Source organism: Perca fluviatilis, chromosome 18 (assembly GCF_010015445.1).
Source record: "Perca fluviatilis chromosome 18, GENO_Pfluv_1.0, whole genome shotgun sequence".
NCBI lineage: Eukaryota > Metazoa > Chordata > Actinopteri > Perciformes > Percidae > Perca > Perca fluviatilis.
The window spans coordinates 24,498,400-24,515,443 of record NC_053129.1 but is presented as its reverse complement, the minus strand read 5'-3'; the positions used below and the strand labels follow the sequence as shown (position 1 = coordinate 24,515,443).

At 39.7% G+C, this 17,044-nt stretch overlaps 3 protein-coding genes across 4 annotated transcripts; 2 read left to right on the top strand and 1 right to left on the bottom strand.

The window, feature by feature from the left end:
- Positions 1 to 43: 43 nt before the first annotated feature.
- saysd1 (SAYSVFN motif domain containing 1) lies at positions 44 to 2,191 on the top strand. The gene is made up of 2 exons (XM_039782341.1): positions 44 to 485; positions 1,713 to 2,191. Exons 1-2 carry the CDS (start codon positions 294 to 296, stop codon positions 2,034 to 2,036), a joined length of 516 nt encoding a protein of 171 aa, XP_039638275.1. The 5' UTR covers positions 44 to 293; the 3' UTR covers positions 2,037 to 2,191.
- A 2,308-nt stretch (positions 2,192 to 4,499) lies between these two features.
- Positions 4,500 to 8,991, top strand: bpnt1 (bisphosphate nucleotidase 1). 2 transcript variants are annotated; one of them, XM_039782053.1, is made up of 10 exons: positions 4,500 to 4,775; positions 5,068 to 5,189; positions 5,381 to 5,485; positions 5,610 to 5,717; positions 5,851 to 5,899; positions 7,160 to 7,243; positions 7,480 to 7,571; positions 7,649 to 7,846; positions 8,428 to 8,533; positions 8,709 to 8,991. In XM_039782053.1, exons 2-10 carry the CDS (start codon positions 5,070 to 5,072, stop codon positions 8,858 to 8,860), a joined length of 1,014 nt encoding a protein of 337 aa, XP_039637987.1. In that variant the 5' UTR covers positions 4,500 to 4,775; positions 5,068 to 5,069; the 3' UTR covers positions 8,861 to 8,991. The 2 variants fall into 2 exon arrangements, with proteins under 2 accessions (XP_039637987.1, XP_039637990.1); XM_039782056.1 differs by lacking the exon at positions 7,160 to 7,243 and having other exon boundaries at positions 4,503 to 4,775.
- A 63-nt stretch (positions 8,992 to 9,054) lies between these two features.
- Positions 9,055 to 16,698, bottom strand: LOC120546832 (serine/threonine-protein phosphatase PP1-beta catalytic subunit-like). Its single transcript, XM_039782057.1, has 8 exons — positions 16,569 to 16,698; positions 14,246 to 14,377; positions 12,997 to 13,227; positions 12,646 to 12,750; positions 12,113 to 12,184; positions 11,395 to 11,546; positions 10,958 to 11,092; positions 9,055 to 10,872 (listed from the first exon to the last, which is right to left on the bottom strand). Exons 1-8 carry the CDS (start codon positions 16,618 to 16,620, stop codon positions 10,768 to 10,770), a joined length of 984 nt encoding a protein of 327 aa, XP_039637991.1. The 5' UTR covers positions 16,621 to 16,698; the 3' UTR covers positions 9,055 to 10,767.
- Between the last annotated feature and the right edge of the window lie 346 nt (positions 16,699 to 17,044).

Sequence of the window (17,044 nt, the reverse complement as noted above, 5' to 3'; positions counted from 1 at the left end):
AAAGCTTTTTGCGACATGATAACCTTCTTTCAGACAGACGCGGAAGTAAAAAGGTAAACAAACGTCTCGCTAAGCTGTAGCATAATGACATATTTCTAAAATGGTTTTAAAGTTGATGTTAAAGTGAATGACAGTCAACTTAATTGCAGTTGATATTATGTTAAGCTTTGTTGAAGCAACGCTGATATAAAGAAGTTTTAAATGAGTTGTACTAGCGGCTCTTTTGCCACGTACACCTAAAAATAATAATAATAATAACGTCAGTGTAAATTTGGAGCTGGTTGGGTTGATCGATGGAGCAGAAGCTGGCACAGTTCAGAGCCAGACGACAGGCGGAAAATACTCTGAAAAAGGATAAAGGTGCTGGTCTACAGTGTAGTGCACAAACAATGGCGGACACAGCAGCCCAGACAGAAACCACACCAACAACTGACAGTCAACAGACAGAAGACATCAGAGCTTTAAATCAGAGCTCTCCAAGGAAGGTAAGACATCACTCAGTTTATCATGTGACAGCTGGATTTCTGTTTGAACAGGTCACAAGATCATTAACTTTCTGATTACATGTTTTATGAATTATTACTGATCACTCATTACTGCTGTTCACTGCAGTTGGTTGTGACACATCTAAGACTTAGTTTATTTATGGAGCTACACAAAATACTAGTTCTAAGAGATAACATACAAAACACACATCCCAAAGTTGTTAAAAGACACAAAATATTTAACTAACTAACCAATAATTTCATCATTGATTAATATGTCCATTATGACAATTTGTTTTTCATTTCATTATTTGTTCTATAAAATGTCCAATGCCCATCATAATTACCCAGAACCCAAAGTGATATCTTCAAATTGCTTGTTTTTGTCTGAAAACACCCCAAAACCCAAATGTATTACATTTACAGTAATATAATGCATATAAAATTAGAAAATCCTCATATTTAAACTACGCTGTGAATTTGCTCAACATGTAACATTAGATTACACAATAACATCTTTAAATGCCAGTTTATACCAGTAGCTACTAACTGAACCAGAAAAATGCATCCACAATGAATCCTGGTAAAAACAAAGTATGGTCAAATGTAATCAATAACCAATCACGTCACTCAATAATACTCTAAAAGTCCCTCTTGTTTCGAACAACTTGATATTTAATGGAAGGTTAACTTCCACAGTACGGCACTAGTATAAAAAAATGGGGCATCTGTGGCCGGGTTGGGTCAGTGGGTAGAGCAGGCGCACATATACTGATAAGTTTATGCCTTGACGCAGAGGTCCAGGGTTCGAATCTGACCTGTGACGATTTCCTGCATGTCTTCCACCTCTCTCTTCCCTTTCTCACCTAGCTGTCCTGTCAAATTAAAGGCGGAAAAGCCAAAAAAAAATTATCTTTATAAAAGGGGCATCTGACTCCATTATTTATGGACTGCATAGACCAGTGAGTGATTGATGCAGTGCTTCTGGAGAGCTCCTCTCAATACTAGTTGGTCTATAATGGGTGTAGTTTGAAATGTATCAAACTACAGTACTCCAGCGAGTAACAAGTCCTTTGCTCTTAACAGAAGACGCCTATAATCTCCTTTCATGTGGGCACCCAGTAGAGGTAGGCCTGTTTTGTGCCCAGACACACTGTAAGCAGTATGCCTGTGATGTTTAAACTTATTGAGCTTATTGAACCTGCTGTTGTGTCTTCTCTGCTGCAGGACAGTAGTGATTGGCTGCTGGACAACGCTCTGGGAAGATGGCTGGCTTCGAGACAACTTGTCTTCTCAAACCTTACTTTGCTTAAAGTGCTGCTGTGGCTGGTGCTGCTCGGTCTGTTTGCTGAACTGGAGTTTGGCCTGCCTTTCTTCGTCCTCTCCCTCTTCTACTGGCTCTATGAGGGACTCCGTAGCCCAGCTGACCGCGAGCCCGGAGAGCTGAGCGCTTATTCTGTCTTTAATCCAGACTGTCAGCCTCTGCTGGGCTCTCTCACTGCAGAGCAGCTGGAGGGAGAGATGGGTTACAGACATCTGGCCAACATATGAAGCGCTTGTGATTTGCACATTTGTATTAAATATTCAGATATTTTTGGTCTATCAAAAATGTTAAAATTATTCAAGAAAATACAGGGACTTACACAGTAGTAATTTCAATGTATTATTTCACACATTAAATTAAGATTGGTCTGCTTACAGTTGCATTCCTTTTTCTGTTTCTTTTTTTAAGCAGTATAATAGTATCCCCACTTAATGTTGTGGAAGAGGGATATCCCATATCAAATAACCTCTTAGTGCACAATATAACGGATGACATTTTCCTTAAAATCTGTTTCATTTTGAACCTTTACTTCCATTTCCTGTACTGATCAATGTGGGTTTGGGCAGCAATCATTGACTGAAATATTAACAGTCTATGGCATCAATACGCCACCGCAGCTCTGCCGTAAATACAAAGAAGAAGAATGTGGGTTTAGTAGAAAATGTGGGAATGGTATTTAGGAGTGAAACAGATGGCTCATTCTGAGTCACATACACTGAAAGTATGTATACACTCACCTTAAAGATTATTAGGAACACCCTACTAATACTGTGTTTGACCCCCTTTCGCCTTCAGAACTGCCTTAATTCTTCGTGGCATTGATTCAACAAGGTGCTGGAAGCATTCTTTAGAAATGTTGGCCCATATTGAGAGGAGAGCATCTTGCAGTTGATGGAGATTTGTGGGATGCACATCCAGGGCACAAAGCTCCTGTACCACCACATCCCAAAGATTTTCTATTGGGTTGAGATCTGCTGACTGTGGGGGCCATTTTAGTACAGTGAACTCATTGTCATGTTCAAGAAACCAATTTGAAATGATTCAAGCTTTGTGACATGGTGCATTATTCTGCTGGAAGTAGCCATCAGAGAATGAGTACATGGTGGTCATAAAAGGATGGACATGGTCAGAAACACTGCTCAGGTAGGCTGTGGCATTTAAACGATGCCCAATTGACCTCTCGCCGGCCCCTCCCCCAAAACGGCAATTGTCCAATCACACATCGTAGCAACCGTTACTATGTGAGCAGGTCCGACAAACACTGACTCCAAGCAAGATGGTGAAGCGGTGCGCCCACGGCGTTTGTAAATCGGACACTAGATACCCCGATTGTCTGGAGGATTAATTTGCACGTGTTTACTATTTGGCAGCCTGAAAACTGGTATTAAAGGCTGTAGAAAGAATGCGGAATGAAAAGAGATCATGCGGTGCAGTGTTGCCGTAGTAAATCGGACTCCAGCTGAAGTTTATAGCCTACATCCTTACACATGTATTCTATAGTCCTAATAGTAATATACAGGCTTATATTGCAATCTCTTAGGCCTACATGTAGGTGTATTTGTATTTAAATAAACACATAGTAGCTGAGTTTATGCAGTGTCTTTTATTTTACTCGTGTTTATTTCATGAGTCAGAACGAGGCAACAGCTGAGGGAGAGTGCGTGTCCTCCCCCTGCTGGACGCTATCTCCTGACAGCAGAGGGGCTGGAAAAACAAGCCGAAATAACTCTGTCAATGGTACAAATAAATCGTTCACGTTCAAGAGAAAACGTTTCATAAATGAGGGCCAACGTGAGCGGTGCCTACAATGGATAAAACAGTGTGGACGGCCCCACTCCCAGTTAAATGTGTTGAACATTACGAAGCATAAATACGTCTGCTCAAAGCTAAGGCTAACAGCTAACTAGTTACCGTGTTGTCTAGATCTACTAACTAGAGGCAAGAACACAAATTGGACCAAAGTTATGATTACCATGAATATCATTGCCAGAATGTTAACCTACTCTCTAAGCTAAGTTTAACGAGCCCTTTAGCTTTAGCCAACATTAGCTAGTTAACATGTTAGCTAATGCTAGCTACATTAGCTACTGTTGTGTTGGGTCTTTGAGCTCCCCAACTTTATTTTTCGTCAGTTTACAACAAAGTCGAACATTTGAATACATCCCTCCACTGCATACTGTAACCCCTTTTGCCTCGATCTGGAGGATATCGCGGAGGTATTGCTCCAAAAAACGTCACTGACACGTACGGGTATACCTCTTCCCGTCATGGCAATCTGTCGCGCTGGTCGTGTTTGACCATTTGTTTGTCGGACGTAGCAACAGTAACTAAGGGGGGCGGGGCTTGGCGAAAGGGTACTAAGGGGCCTAAAGTGTGCCAAGAAAACATCCCCCACACCATTACACCCCCACTACCAGCCTGCCCAGTGGTAACAAGGCATGACGGATCCATGTTCTCATTCTGTTTACGCCAAATTCTGACTCTACCAATATTCTCAATATCATTTGTGTTGAGAGTATTAGTTAGCAGGTGTTACCGAATGCGAAATTACGAATCCCACTATGGTAGCGCCCTCCAATCACTACTATTGGCCATTATTTGTTCAGGTCCTATCCCCTGACCAATCCGCTATCCTAACCTTAACCACGAGGTGAAAAGCCTAATCCCAACCAATCGAGCTGCTTCGTAGGGCGGGTCTTGGCGCTACCATAGTGGGATTCGTAAATTTGCCTCCCGAATGCCAGGACAAGCTGTCTTGCTAGCTGCATTAGCTTACTCGTGGACGACGTATGAGCTCACTATTTGTGTGGGTAGTTAACTATCTTGTTAATTCATTTCGTCTCTTGGGTCAAAGATCTTTCACTTCCTGTATCTCCCGAATTCAATTTACCAGAGCCATATCTGCAATTTACGAACCCGTGAGGTGAAAACTGTTTGGAGGCTTCCTCGCTGTGTTGCCATCATCAGTAAGTATTTAACATAGATCACCACCACTTCTTTTCTACCTGATGGTTATTGATAGCTAATTAGCCGGACGAGCAGATGTTAGCTGCTCATTGCCTGTTTACAAGCTATTTTAACTAATGGGGTCTGCAGATCAATCTATTGAAATATATACTTTTGGACATTGTGCATGCATGCACAATGTCCAAAAGTATATCATCTCACCTTCATTGTTAACTATAGAGGCTGTACATTTAGGTTTTGGTCATGATTTTGAATGTGTCCACTAACAACTGTCTAACAACTTTCTATCAGCAATGTCTGGAAGTCCTGCTGTGGTAATGCGGCTAGTGGCCTCTGCCCACACTGTGGCTGAAAAGGCTGGGGCCATTGTGAGGAAGGTCCTTCACAGTGGAGAACTTGGCATTGTGGAAAAGGTCGGAGTGGGAATTAATATTTGGCATATATATCCCAGAACAGGTTAAAATGCAATAGCTTGTCCCAGATGGACGCATTAAACAACATTGAAATACTGACCTGCTGTGGATATTTAAGGCAATTTATAATACAGGGAATAGTCTGAAATGAATTGTTTCAATCCTTTCCTCCGTGCCCCCCCCCTGCACAGACTGGAGCTAATGATCTGCAGACTCTGGCAGACAGACTGGCACAACAGAGCATTTGTGCGTCACTGTCCAGGATTTTCCCCAAAATCACCATTATTGGAGAAGAGGTGAGCACGTTAGACTCTTTGTTTAGTGTGTTGTTAAAATTAAGTCCATAGACAAACACACCCATAGAAGATTATTCTAGTATTAGGCTTTTTTAGAAAGAGAGTTAAATACCCTTTTTATTAGGAGCTTCCAGCTGAGGAGATAAAAGAAGATCTCATTGAGGGCGGCCACTCAGAGGAAATCCTCCAGAAGACATGTCCAGCAGAATATAGCGGGCTGAAAGAGGAGGAGGTAACCATCAATAGAATCAGAAAAACAATAAATATTTTCATTTGGGGTTATTGTAATTGTTATAAAGAGGAGCAGTACAGTTGTATATACATAAATGTACTTCTTCTGAGTACTTTTTTCTTCTGAATCTCAGCTAGTTGTGTGGGTTGATCCCCTCGATGGCACAAAGGAATATACTGAAGGTAAGCTCTTCACTATGCTTCTTTAAAATATCTGCCTGTGGGTGTGTGTTATGTGCAGATTCTTCAATGTATGATGAGACATTATTGTGAGAAACTCGCTGAACAAAAGTGACTCCACCCGCTTGTACATGCAGTAGCTACCACATTCTGGCTCTGTAACGTGTTGTCACTGCGTCCAAGCTAACCCTGAACCTTGTCTATTAGTCTTTTATTTTTAAAGGCAGCAGCAGCGTATGATGTATTGCCCAGGTACATAATTTTTTTTTAGCTTGATAGGGTTGTAAGATTTTTTATTTTTATTTTTTTTACTGATCAGGTAATAATTATACAGACTATAGTGTAATAGAATTATTAAGTCTATTTTATTATTAGTTATTGTTAATAATAAGTTATGACTCCTTGTGAAAATAAGTCAATGCGCTGCACAAAAAAAAGTTTGCCATTGTAATGAAAAAATGAATGAGGTTGAGCCTCTGAGTGTATGACATTTATATTATGTTACAAAGACAAATTCTGTAGTTATTATTGTTGTTGTTGTTGTTATTATTTTTATTTATTTAAGCAATATTTAGGTTAATTAACTACTATGGTAACAGTTTCAGATTTAATAGGGATGCCGATACTGACCTTATTAAACTGATGGGGTATCGGACTGATGTCACAGATCCACATTGAATACAGTAACTCCATCAATGTCAATGCAGGTTTCTGCTATTGGTTACATTGATTCAGTTTTTAGGGCCACAACAATCCCTTACCTCATGTTACTTAACATAAAAGTGACCAAAGTCTGTTTCACTGTGGTAAGGATTTAAAATTTGTGGGGAAAATGGATCACTGGTATCGGCTCAGTACTCTGTATTGGTGGGTAGCAGAGTCAAAGTATTAGAATCTGGACAGAAAAGGTCTGATTTGTCCGTCAATAAATGTCATCAGTCAGCGCAGATTAACAATAGCGGTTTTACTTTTTCTAAGCAACAAGCAGAAACGAGTATTTTCTGCAGACATTGTAGAATGTGATAAATGATTCATCCTTTCATTATATTAACCGGTTCTGGCAGTGAACACAACCTATTTTTCTAGATAGCCTTTAACTGAAATATTTGTTATTTGGCTTTAAAATGTTTCCTGTGCACCGATTTGTTGGTTTTCTTTCTGGCTTTAAGCTCTCAGAGCTTCACTATTATTTACCCTTTTCTTTCACTTCTTTATGTATCCTTGCTTCTGCTGTGTGTCTTTCTCTCTCTCGGCTGACCCCAGCGTCGAGGTGTCACCATCACCAAACTGAGGCCCAGATACCAAACAAAGGGTCGGACACCTCTCGGCCTCACAGCACAGCTCTCTGTATGGAAACTGACAGAAAGATTAACCCTGGCAGTGTATAATATAGTTCTTCTGTACCAACAAGGAAGCATCACTATAACTTTACTGTCATTTTCTTTCTGTCCAGCATGTAATTTCCATAATGACACTTACATGTAGCTGACTACATCACAAATATTTGCTTATGACCTAAAGTGCATTACAATTGATAGCATCAAATGGCTTCCAGCTAACATCCTGCTATTTTCTGATTAAAGGGCTCCTGGATAATGTGACAGTGCTTATTGGTATTGCATACGAAGGCAGAGCTATTGCAGGTGTCATCAACCAGCCTTTCTACAACTACCAGGTACAGACCAAACTAAATGAACTTGTAGCCGTCCTAACAGCTGTCACTCTGGTTTATTCAAACATTTTCCTCGTCAGCTTGGAGCAGGAGCATCTTTAGGAAGAACCATGTGGGGAATGCTGGGATTGGGCGCTTTTGGATTTCAGCTGCAGGAAGTTCCAGGTGACAGACGCATCGTCACCACCACACGTTCCCATAGCAACAAGCTGGTAACGGACTGTGTAAACGCCATGGAGCCTCATGAAGTTATAAAAGTGGGGGGTGCTGGGAACAAGGTGAGGTGGATTCAGAGTTAACTGGGGTCTTGTGTAGGGATGACTTGTACATAAAGCAGCAAGCCTGGTCACGTTTTTGAAATAATTGAAAGCTAACTTTGAGCTAAAACCTGAACATTTTTTCTACTCCTAACATCTGCCATCACAAGAATCTGTGAAAGCTTTAGATCAGTATGTGCTGGTAAAGCAGGGCCCTGTGTTTGTGCCATTAAACATTTTCTTTTTGTGAACATAAATCAGTGATGGTGTAAAATAAATCTAAACTAGACTAACAAAAAGCATGTAACCTATTTTAGCTGTTTTTTCGGGGAGGGGGATTGGGCATGTTAATGTTTAAAACCTTATCCAGCGCTTTGATGGAAAATGTATTATTTACTAAGTGACCTTATGCTGCAAATGTTAAATGCTTACTGTAGCTCAAAGACTTGGTTTTGTCATTAACCCCAAACTGAATGGGGAGTCTGCCAAAGTGGGCCTGGAGTCTCATGACAATAGATAGATGTTTTATAGCTCTAACACTACCAGTACATCAGTAAAAGAGCCTGTTGATGTGTTTTTTTAATCATATCATCTCTCTGCAGATAATTCAGCTTGTTGAAGGAAAGGCTTCTGCTTATGTCTTCGCCAGTCCAGGGTGCAAGAAGTGGGACACCTGTGCTCCTGAAGCCATTCTGCATGCTGTTGGAGGTAAAAACCATCAGTTCTGTTGCAGCAGATGATGTTTTAAAACACATAAGTGTGTCTCTGTACAAGCTGTAAAAGGTTTTTAACCAGTATATTTTATGGCCATGCATCCGTAGGTTAAAATTTAAGATTTGTTTCAAATTATTTTTATTTCTCATCTGTTCCTTTTCTTGTGCAGGTAAACTGACTGACATGCATGGCAATGCATACTGCTATAATGCTAACGTAAAGCACATGAATTCTGCTGGCGTTCTTGCTACACTACGCAACCACGAGTACTACGTCAGCAGAGTACCACAGTCAGTGCTGCAAGCCCTCAAGTCAGATTGAGGTCTGTCTCCATCAGAAATCGCACTGTCCCTCTGTGGCTCAGAGATTCAGTATTTAATATCCATCCACAAATGCAGAAACCTTTGTCTGAAAATGTCATAAAATAAAAAGTAGAACATGATCATATCAAAGTCACATTGAACATAGTGTGTCATTCAGCATTACTCACTTAATTAACCAGAAACCGAGCATGCTTAAGAGCACTTCCATTTATTTCACTCTTTTCAAACAAACTAACAAATCTCAAAACGTCTTAACATACTGTTTCCAACTTGAAGACCAATAGATTTACAAGGCAAAAGGCAAGATTGAAATAAATAAAAATACATTGGTCAAATGTTTATTAAGGAGTTGGAAATGATTCTCTTCATTCAATAACCGCTTAGTGGAAACACTATAATTGAACTAGCCAACAACAAACAAAACGCCATCGTCTTGCCTTGATGATTTTGACCTCTTTACAATGTCATGCGATGACTGGAAGTGCAACAATGTTTAGCGTGTGAGAAGTCCACATCTACAACTGTGAAGATGAATATACTGGCAACTATTAATTCTGTCAGTTTCTGCCGGGTCTTCATATTTCTTTCATTTACCTTCTTCTCTTGCACTGGCATCTCTACTTTTCTACACACCTACTGTACTCACCAGATTAAAGGACATACTCAAAGTGCTCACTGGTGTTTGATTCCCACATTTTTCACATACACTGAATTCACATCAGAATTGAAAATGAAACCGTTATGCTATTGCATTGCTCTGTTTTCCCATTTGTTTATACCAACAATGGAAATGCTGCTCTTTAACCAACACAAACTTCAGTGATGTGAGGGATTAAAAAGTTTGAGCTTGGGAATGCTAATCTAATGTAGAGCATCTACTGTACATGAATGCCCTAGTAAAGGTACAGCATAGATTGGCTGTGTCCTTTAAAAAAGTTCAAATAGGCTTGAATGGCCTTTTGTTTATGCTTGCATGTGGCAAGATTTTTGCATTATTTCCTGCACTTACATCTACAAAATCTTAAGATTTTGACATCTCTTTGGGGAGAAAACACATTCTTAAGTCATAGGGTAAGTCAGCAATGTCTAACTTGCGATTCTTAAAGGAACAATTTCACATTTTGGGAAATACGCTCAGTCGCTTACTTGGCAAGAGTTAGATGGGAAGATCAATTCACTAACTACATGTTATATCTTTGATCATTTGTTTACTCAGTACAAAAAAAAAGCGTTGCATGTTCATTAAAAAGCCAGTAGGTGAAGTTTGTTACCGTTAACGGAGCAAGGCTAACTGTCCCACCCCCCATTTCCATTCTTTGTGCTAAACTAAGTTAGCCAGTTGCTGGTGGTGGTTTACTATATGACAGACAGGAGAGTGGTGTCGACCTCCTCATTTACCTCTTTGCAATAAAGCAAATAAGCATATTTCCCAAAATGTCATGCTATTCCTTTAAGCCGTGTACTTCTTCAGCCAATGTATGGCAGTTAATTACATGAACATTATACAAATTAAGGTGAGAAGAGAATCTATGGATTTTACATCAGTTAGGGCAAATAACCCGTCTCAATCTCACAAGCGTGCATGCATTCACAACATTACTATGGAAATTGTTTGTCATCTTTTCTGCCATTCCACAAGAGTTTGGTTTAAATATTGCTGAATGGAGTGAGTAGAAGAAGTGAGGGCTGAGTTAATACAATGGCATCAAAAAAGAAATGGAAAAAATACCACTCGCATGTTCATAAAAATACCCACAGAACAAAACAAAAAAAATAAAACACTCATGGAGTTTTTGTTTACACATGAACAAGCTGACTGAGAGAAGCTGGAGTGTTTGAGGCTGCCTGCAGGGACGTGAGTCAGAGACCAGCCGGGGGAGGAGCAGGAGAGTCAGGGCCAGCTGCTCACCTCTTTTTCGGTGCCTGAGTGGTGCGAGGCGGGGTGACAGGGCGCCCTGAAGTCACCCCTCCGTACTGGTATTTTGCTTTTTTTTCTGACGGCTTCAGGATCTGAAAGAAAGATGATGGTAGTGATAAATACATTGAATGCACATAAATCAGGATTTATGTTACTGTACAACAAAGAGCTCTCTACCTGAAAGGAGCACATAAGGGACTCGTCCACACTCATCATGCCGCCTGCGTTGTCAAACTCCCCGCAGTAGTTGGGGGCAGAGAACAGCGTCACCAGCTGTCGCTTGGCAAAGAACTCATAGCCGTCTTCAACAACCTGTAAGGTAGCAGGATTAGAGCTGAATTAATCGAGCTACAGACAATTATTCATCACCATCATTGCGCAAAAAAAGCCAAAAATTCACTGAATCGAAAGTGATAAGTGTCTTCTATAAATATGTTAATTGGAACTGATTATCAACAATATTTTCTTTTGTTTGTTTCTGTATCTGCTGTAATGAATTTTGACATTTTAAATTGCTCAGTCATGTGAATTTATAAAATGAAGTTGTTCCACTTTATATGCCCTGATAAAGTAAAGTTTAATGGTAATATTTTGAATGCAGCACAACCTGTTACCTGATGTGCCCTGCAGATGAGGTCCAGGTCATGTCGGTTGAGAAACTTGCTGACCACATCGGCCCCAAAGGTGAAGGAAACTCCCCGATCGTTCTCCCCCCATCCCTGGACGTCTTTGTCTGGGTCTGACCACAGCAGGTCACACAGCAGGCCTGACACAAACAGTTAAGTCAAGCGATCATTCACTGATGAAAGTTTATTAAGACCATATTCTGGTAATATTCGTAAACCTACATGTGAACCGGTGACACATCAAAGTGACGTGGTAGGGAATAGTGTTGGGATTTCTTTCAGAGCAGCACGTTTTTTTCTCAAAGATGTAATTTTCATTATTTTATACTGTAGGTTTTGTGAAGCCCTGAGACTACAGACTACTACAGACTACAGACAAAAAAATATATTGTCTCTGAATTACCAGCTGTATCAGTTTAGGTCTAGGACTTTATTTTTGCCTAAATTAACAGCCTTATTTCTGCAAAAGTTTACCATTAAATAGTTAACTAGTTATTTTTTTATTCTAATAAAAAAAAAAAGCATGTTCTTTCCAATAATTGATTAATCTAAAGTGGCACATTACAGCACTAATTATAAGCAGTGAACAATCAGCAATGTATAATAATCTAGCAGTGCAGACATATATTAAAACATCTACAGCTTGTGAAGGATGCAATCAGCTGATCAAGATGTTGTTTCTTTTTAATTTAGTAACACAACCAACCTGTATCTGGGACATCAGTGGGCCTCATAATGCGTCGAATCTGTTCCATGGACTGTAGATCAGGTGAGAGCCCTGAGGAGAACAGATGATTGTTCTGTAAGTGACACACACTACAGAAATCCTGTGTGAATCAGTGAAAGCGGAAACTTTCATTCATCCTAAATGGCAATTTGTTGATTTACAGATTATGTACTGATATGACAAAGGGATTAAAAAAGTAAATTCTTAATAGCACCATAATGTAATGAATAACTTTACATCACAATTAACACCTGTTGTTACTTCTCATATATTTATAGAAATGTTGTTATGTAATAGTAATATAGAAAGATTATAAAACCTAAAAGATTACTCTACTTATTCCCTATAATACTATACAATTCAATATTGGTATTACATAAAATATCACACCCCTTATTAAATACGGAATACTGATTAATAAATAAATAAGTAATTTTACAAATTACACAGAGACAAGCGTATTATACACATTTTTAAACGGTGCTACTACATAGCGGAGATGCTTCACAAACCTCCATGGCAGCAGAAAATCTTTTCATCAATAATCGCAGCGATGGGCAGACAATTAAAACAGTCTGTAAAGGTCTTCCAGAGCTTTATGTTGAACCTACGCTTGCCTGAGGAAAAAATGAAGAAATGTGGGAGACAAAGAACAAATCAGACATGGAGCAATTGTAAATGAGGCCTTTGTATAATGTATAATATAATATAATATAAATATATATAGTATAATACTGGATTTCTACATTTAGATATGGTATTTCTTCTTCTGTGTTTTTGCAGTAGGCCATCTGACAATTACTATGGTGAACAGTATGCACATGTAGCTAGCGCACAACAAACAGGTGTGTTTTCCAACTTACACTCATCATAGAAGCCGTAGATGCGATTGATGGATGCACACTCGTGGTTCCCCCTGAGCAAGAAGAAGTTTTCTGGGTATTTGATCTTGTAGGCGAGCAGTAGGCAGATGGTCTCGAGCGACTGCTTCCCTCTGTCCACGTAATCCCCCAAGAACAGATAGTTGGCCTCTGGAGGGAAGCCGCCATACTCAAATAGCCTCAGCAAATCTGTGTACTGTCCATGGATATCACCTGGAAGGATATGTTCATCTCATTTTACAATGGTGGCACAATATCGCTATAAACAGAAGTACACTTCAAGTATAACTGCCTGACATCTGGCGCATATGTCCCTCACCTTCCACTCTTAAACTCCGTTCGCTTCGGGAAACCCACGACAAACTTCGAACTAGCAAGCTACACACTGAAAATGGCAAATTTTGAAGAAAATTTGGATCGTGCAACTAAGCAGGCCTGCTTGGATCTATCGGGGAATGATTGTAAAGTTTTTCAAAGAATATGTTTACGGCATTTACTATTTAACTGAGATGTTTTGGGACCGATTGACGGGAATTGCTTTAGACGAAGTACACACAGCGATACACTGGTAAGAGCAAATTACGTTTAACTAGGGCTGCACAATACGAGGAAAATATCTAATTGCGATTATTTTGACTGATATTGCGATATGATTCACAATATTGGAGGGAATGATCGTTTTTGTATCACTATTGAAGAAATTAAAATGATTATAGCGTGATTTTTGCGAAGATCTGTACCAAACAAAGATGTTTTCTTTAGTCTGTAGGATACGATTTGTAGGCCGGGACATCTCTGCAGCACCACAATACTTCATTCAGAATGGTTTGACACATATTTTGCACCCACCCTGCACTAGTTCATATTGCGATTTTGATACAATTGCGATTAATTGTGCAGCCCTACGTTTAACCATGTATCCAGTTAATTTAAATAGCTCACGTTACTGTATTGTGTGAACAGTTAATTTAATATTGTAGGCAGTGTTTTGTTTTGCGGGGTTCCTTCCCAACAACATTTTGCAGAGCCATCGTCGCTTTGTCCGAAGCTTAGCGGCACCAAAGACAATTGTGATTGGTTTAAAGAAATGCTGACAACCCAGAGCATTTTTAATCACATATATTAAATATATATATATTCAGGCACTAACAATGTTTTTTCTTATCACTTTGCACAGGAATATATTTGTAAACAATAATGAGGGGTGGCCGTTTAGAGGTGCTGTTCTCACCACAGATTTTGAGTGGAGCCTCCAGTTCTAGCAGGATCGGCTGACTGAGGAAAATCTCTCTGGACTTGATGCAGAGCCCCCGCACCTCAGCCTCTGTCATCTGTACGACCTTCCCTGGACGACATCCTCGCACTGCAAGTCGAAAGTACAAAGAGGTTAGCATGGGCTAATTCTTAAACAGAAGTGAGTAAGTATTAGACTGTTAATGATGTTAACAAATATATAAAAATGGCCAATACTTAGATTTAGTTTTTACTGTCTATTGGTAGTCCTTGTAATAAAATGCCTACCAATTACTTTGCGAGTGATAGCATGTTTCAATCATGTGTTTTATCTTTCTGCAGTGGGGTAAGCTACCCTTTTGTTTACATTTGCATGCACAGTGTGCCATTAAAGAGAGCGGACTATTGCATTTGCTTTGCTACTGACCAGACATGCAATTTACTCCAGTCAACATCTGTTATAACTGCATGTTGGTGGCTAAAGTATCTAGTAATGCGCGCATATATATATATATACACACACACACCCCTAAAAGGATTATTAGGAACACCATACTAATACCGTGTTTGACCCTATCCTATCAATATAGGCCAACATTTCTAAAGAATGCTTCCAGCACCTTGTTGAATCAATGACTTTAAGAATTAAGGCAGTTCTGAAGGCGAAAGGAATCCCAGACACCATTACAACACCACCACCACCAGCCTGCACAGTGGTAACAAGGCATGACGTATCCATGTCCTCATTCTGTTTACGCCAAATTCTGACTCTACCATCTGAATGTCTCAACAGAAATCAAGACTCATCAGACCAGGCAACATTTTTCCAGTCTTCAACGGTCCAATTTTGGTGCGGTTGTGCAAATTGTAGCCTCATTTTATTATTTTTAGTGAAGATGAGTGGTACCCGGTGGGGTCTTCTGCTGGTGTAGCCCATCCACCTCAAGGCTGTGTGTGTTTGTGGCTTCACAAATGCTTTACTGCATACCTCGGTTGTAACGAGTGGTTATTTGAGTCAAAGTTGATCTTCTATCAGCTTGAATCAGTCGGCCCATTCTCCTCTGACCTCTAGCATCAACAAGGCATTTTCGCCCCCCAGGACTGCAGCATACTGGATGTTTTTTCTTTTTCAGACCATTCTATGTAAACCCTAGAAATGGTTGTGCGTGAAAATCCCAGTAACTGAGCAGATTGTGAAATACTCAGACCAGCCCGTCTGGCACCAACAACCATGCCACGCTCAAAGTTGCTTAGATCACCTTTCTTTCCCATTCTGACATTCAGTTTGGAGTTCAGGAGATTGTCTAGACCTGGACCACACCCCTAAATGAATTGAAGCAGCTGCCATGTGATTGGTTGATTAGATTATTTCATTAATGTGAAATTGAACAGGTGTTCCTAATAATCCTTTAGGTGAGTGTATGTATGTATGTATGTATGTATGTATATATATATATATATTTGTTGGTGGCTAAATTAGAAAAAGAAACAAAAACAAATATGTGGTGGTGTTTTCATAAATGGTTTTGTTTTACATTTGTTATTATCAGAATTGTGTAAATCAGCAAATCTCCGGCTAATCCTATATTACTAATCCAAACATGACATACGTGCCATTTGAGTTAAACACTATTTACTTTAAGCATTTTTAATTGGCCAAAACTTAATCTTAGTCCAAGAAATTCGCCAGATATGTAACGTTAGCCTAAATAAGTTATGCAGGCTTTAGTGTTTCCTATGTAAGGGGGGCGTGTCCGGGTGGTAGCCGAGTTGCTAGCTACCTGCCTTGCCAACCATACTGTCTATGTTGCCAACGATAATAGTTAATGTTACTTAGCAACCACAGAATTCCACGGTTCTTTCTCGTTCCATTGCATTCTGTCTTTAATGAAAAAGACTCTAACCTGCCCGGACTGCCACACAGCTAGTTGAGCGGTTATAACGTTGCCGTTAAGTTATATCACCAGTTAACATAGCTAGCTAGCTCTCTAGCTGGCTAATTTTTACGCCACTATCCCTTTTAACGCACAGTGCCACGACTAACGTTAACTAACAATCCAACATTAACGAATAGGTAGCTACAGGCACAGGGGCCTGTGACATCACAACAACAAGTGCTAACGTCTATATTACTTCTGGAGCAGAGAGCTTTTAACGCAACGGTTAACGTTAGCTTACGGATTGGTGGTGAACACTGATAGCTAGGAACGCAAAATGCTAAAATGTTGTTGTTTTTTTATTACATATCGTGAAGTTACTGGCTACAAATAAGAGCGTACAATTTAGTAATTTCTTGACAAATTATCGCAATGTTACCCTACCTTCCAGTAGTCGAGAGATGAGGCTGTCAACGTTCAACTCGCTTTCCGCCATGTTTCTGATACTCTCACAGTGGCAGGCTCTCTGGGTAATAGGTCCCTGAACACTGACTTGTAGGCTCGGTTCAGCCTTCCCAGCCCGTTTACAGTGATCGAAGTTTAATGTACCAACAAAAGACAGTAATTAAATAATGATGAAATACAATAATATGCGAAAAAAAGCAAAAAATATAAAATTCTACTAAAACACGCCGGTGGCTAATAACAGAATCAAAGTTGTGTTGGAATATTGAATAATAGTTAGGTTTCCATTCAATATACCCGTAAATTAGTATAGGGGTTGTGCACAACAAACCAAAACATGTCAGCGTTGTAGAAGACTTGTTTTAAAGTCGTCAAAACAATAAAAAAAATGTATAATGTCAAAATGTAGTTGGCATTTCTGATCATATGACATTTGAAATATCATCCTTAAAAAT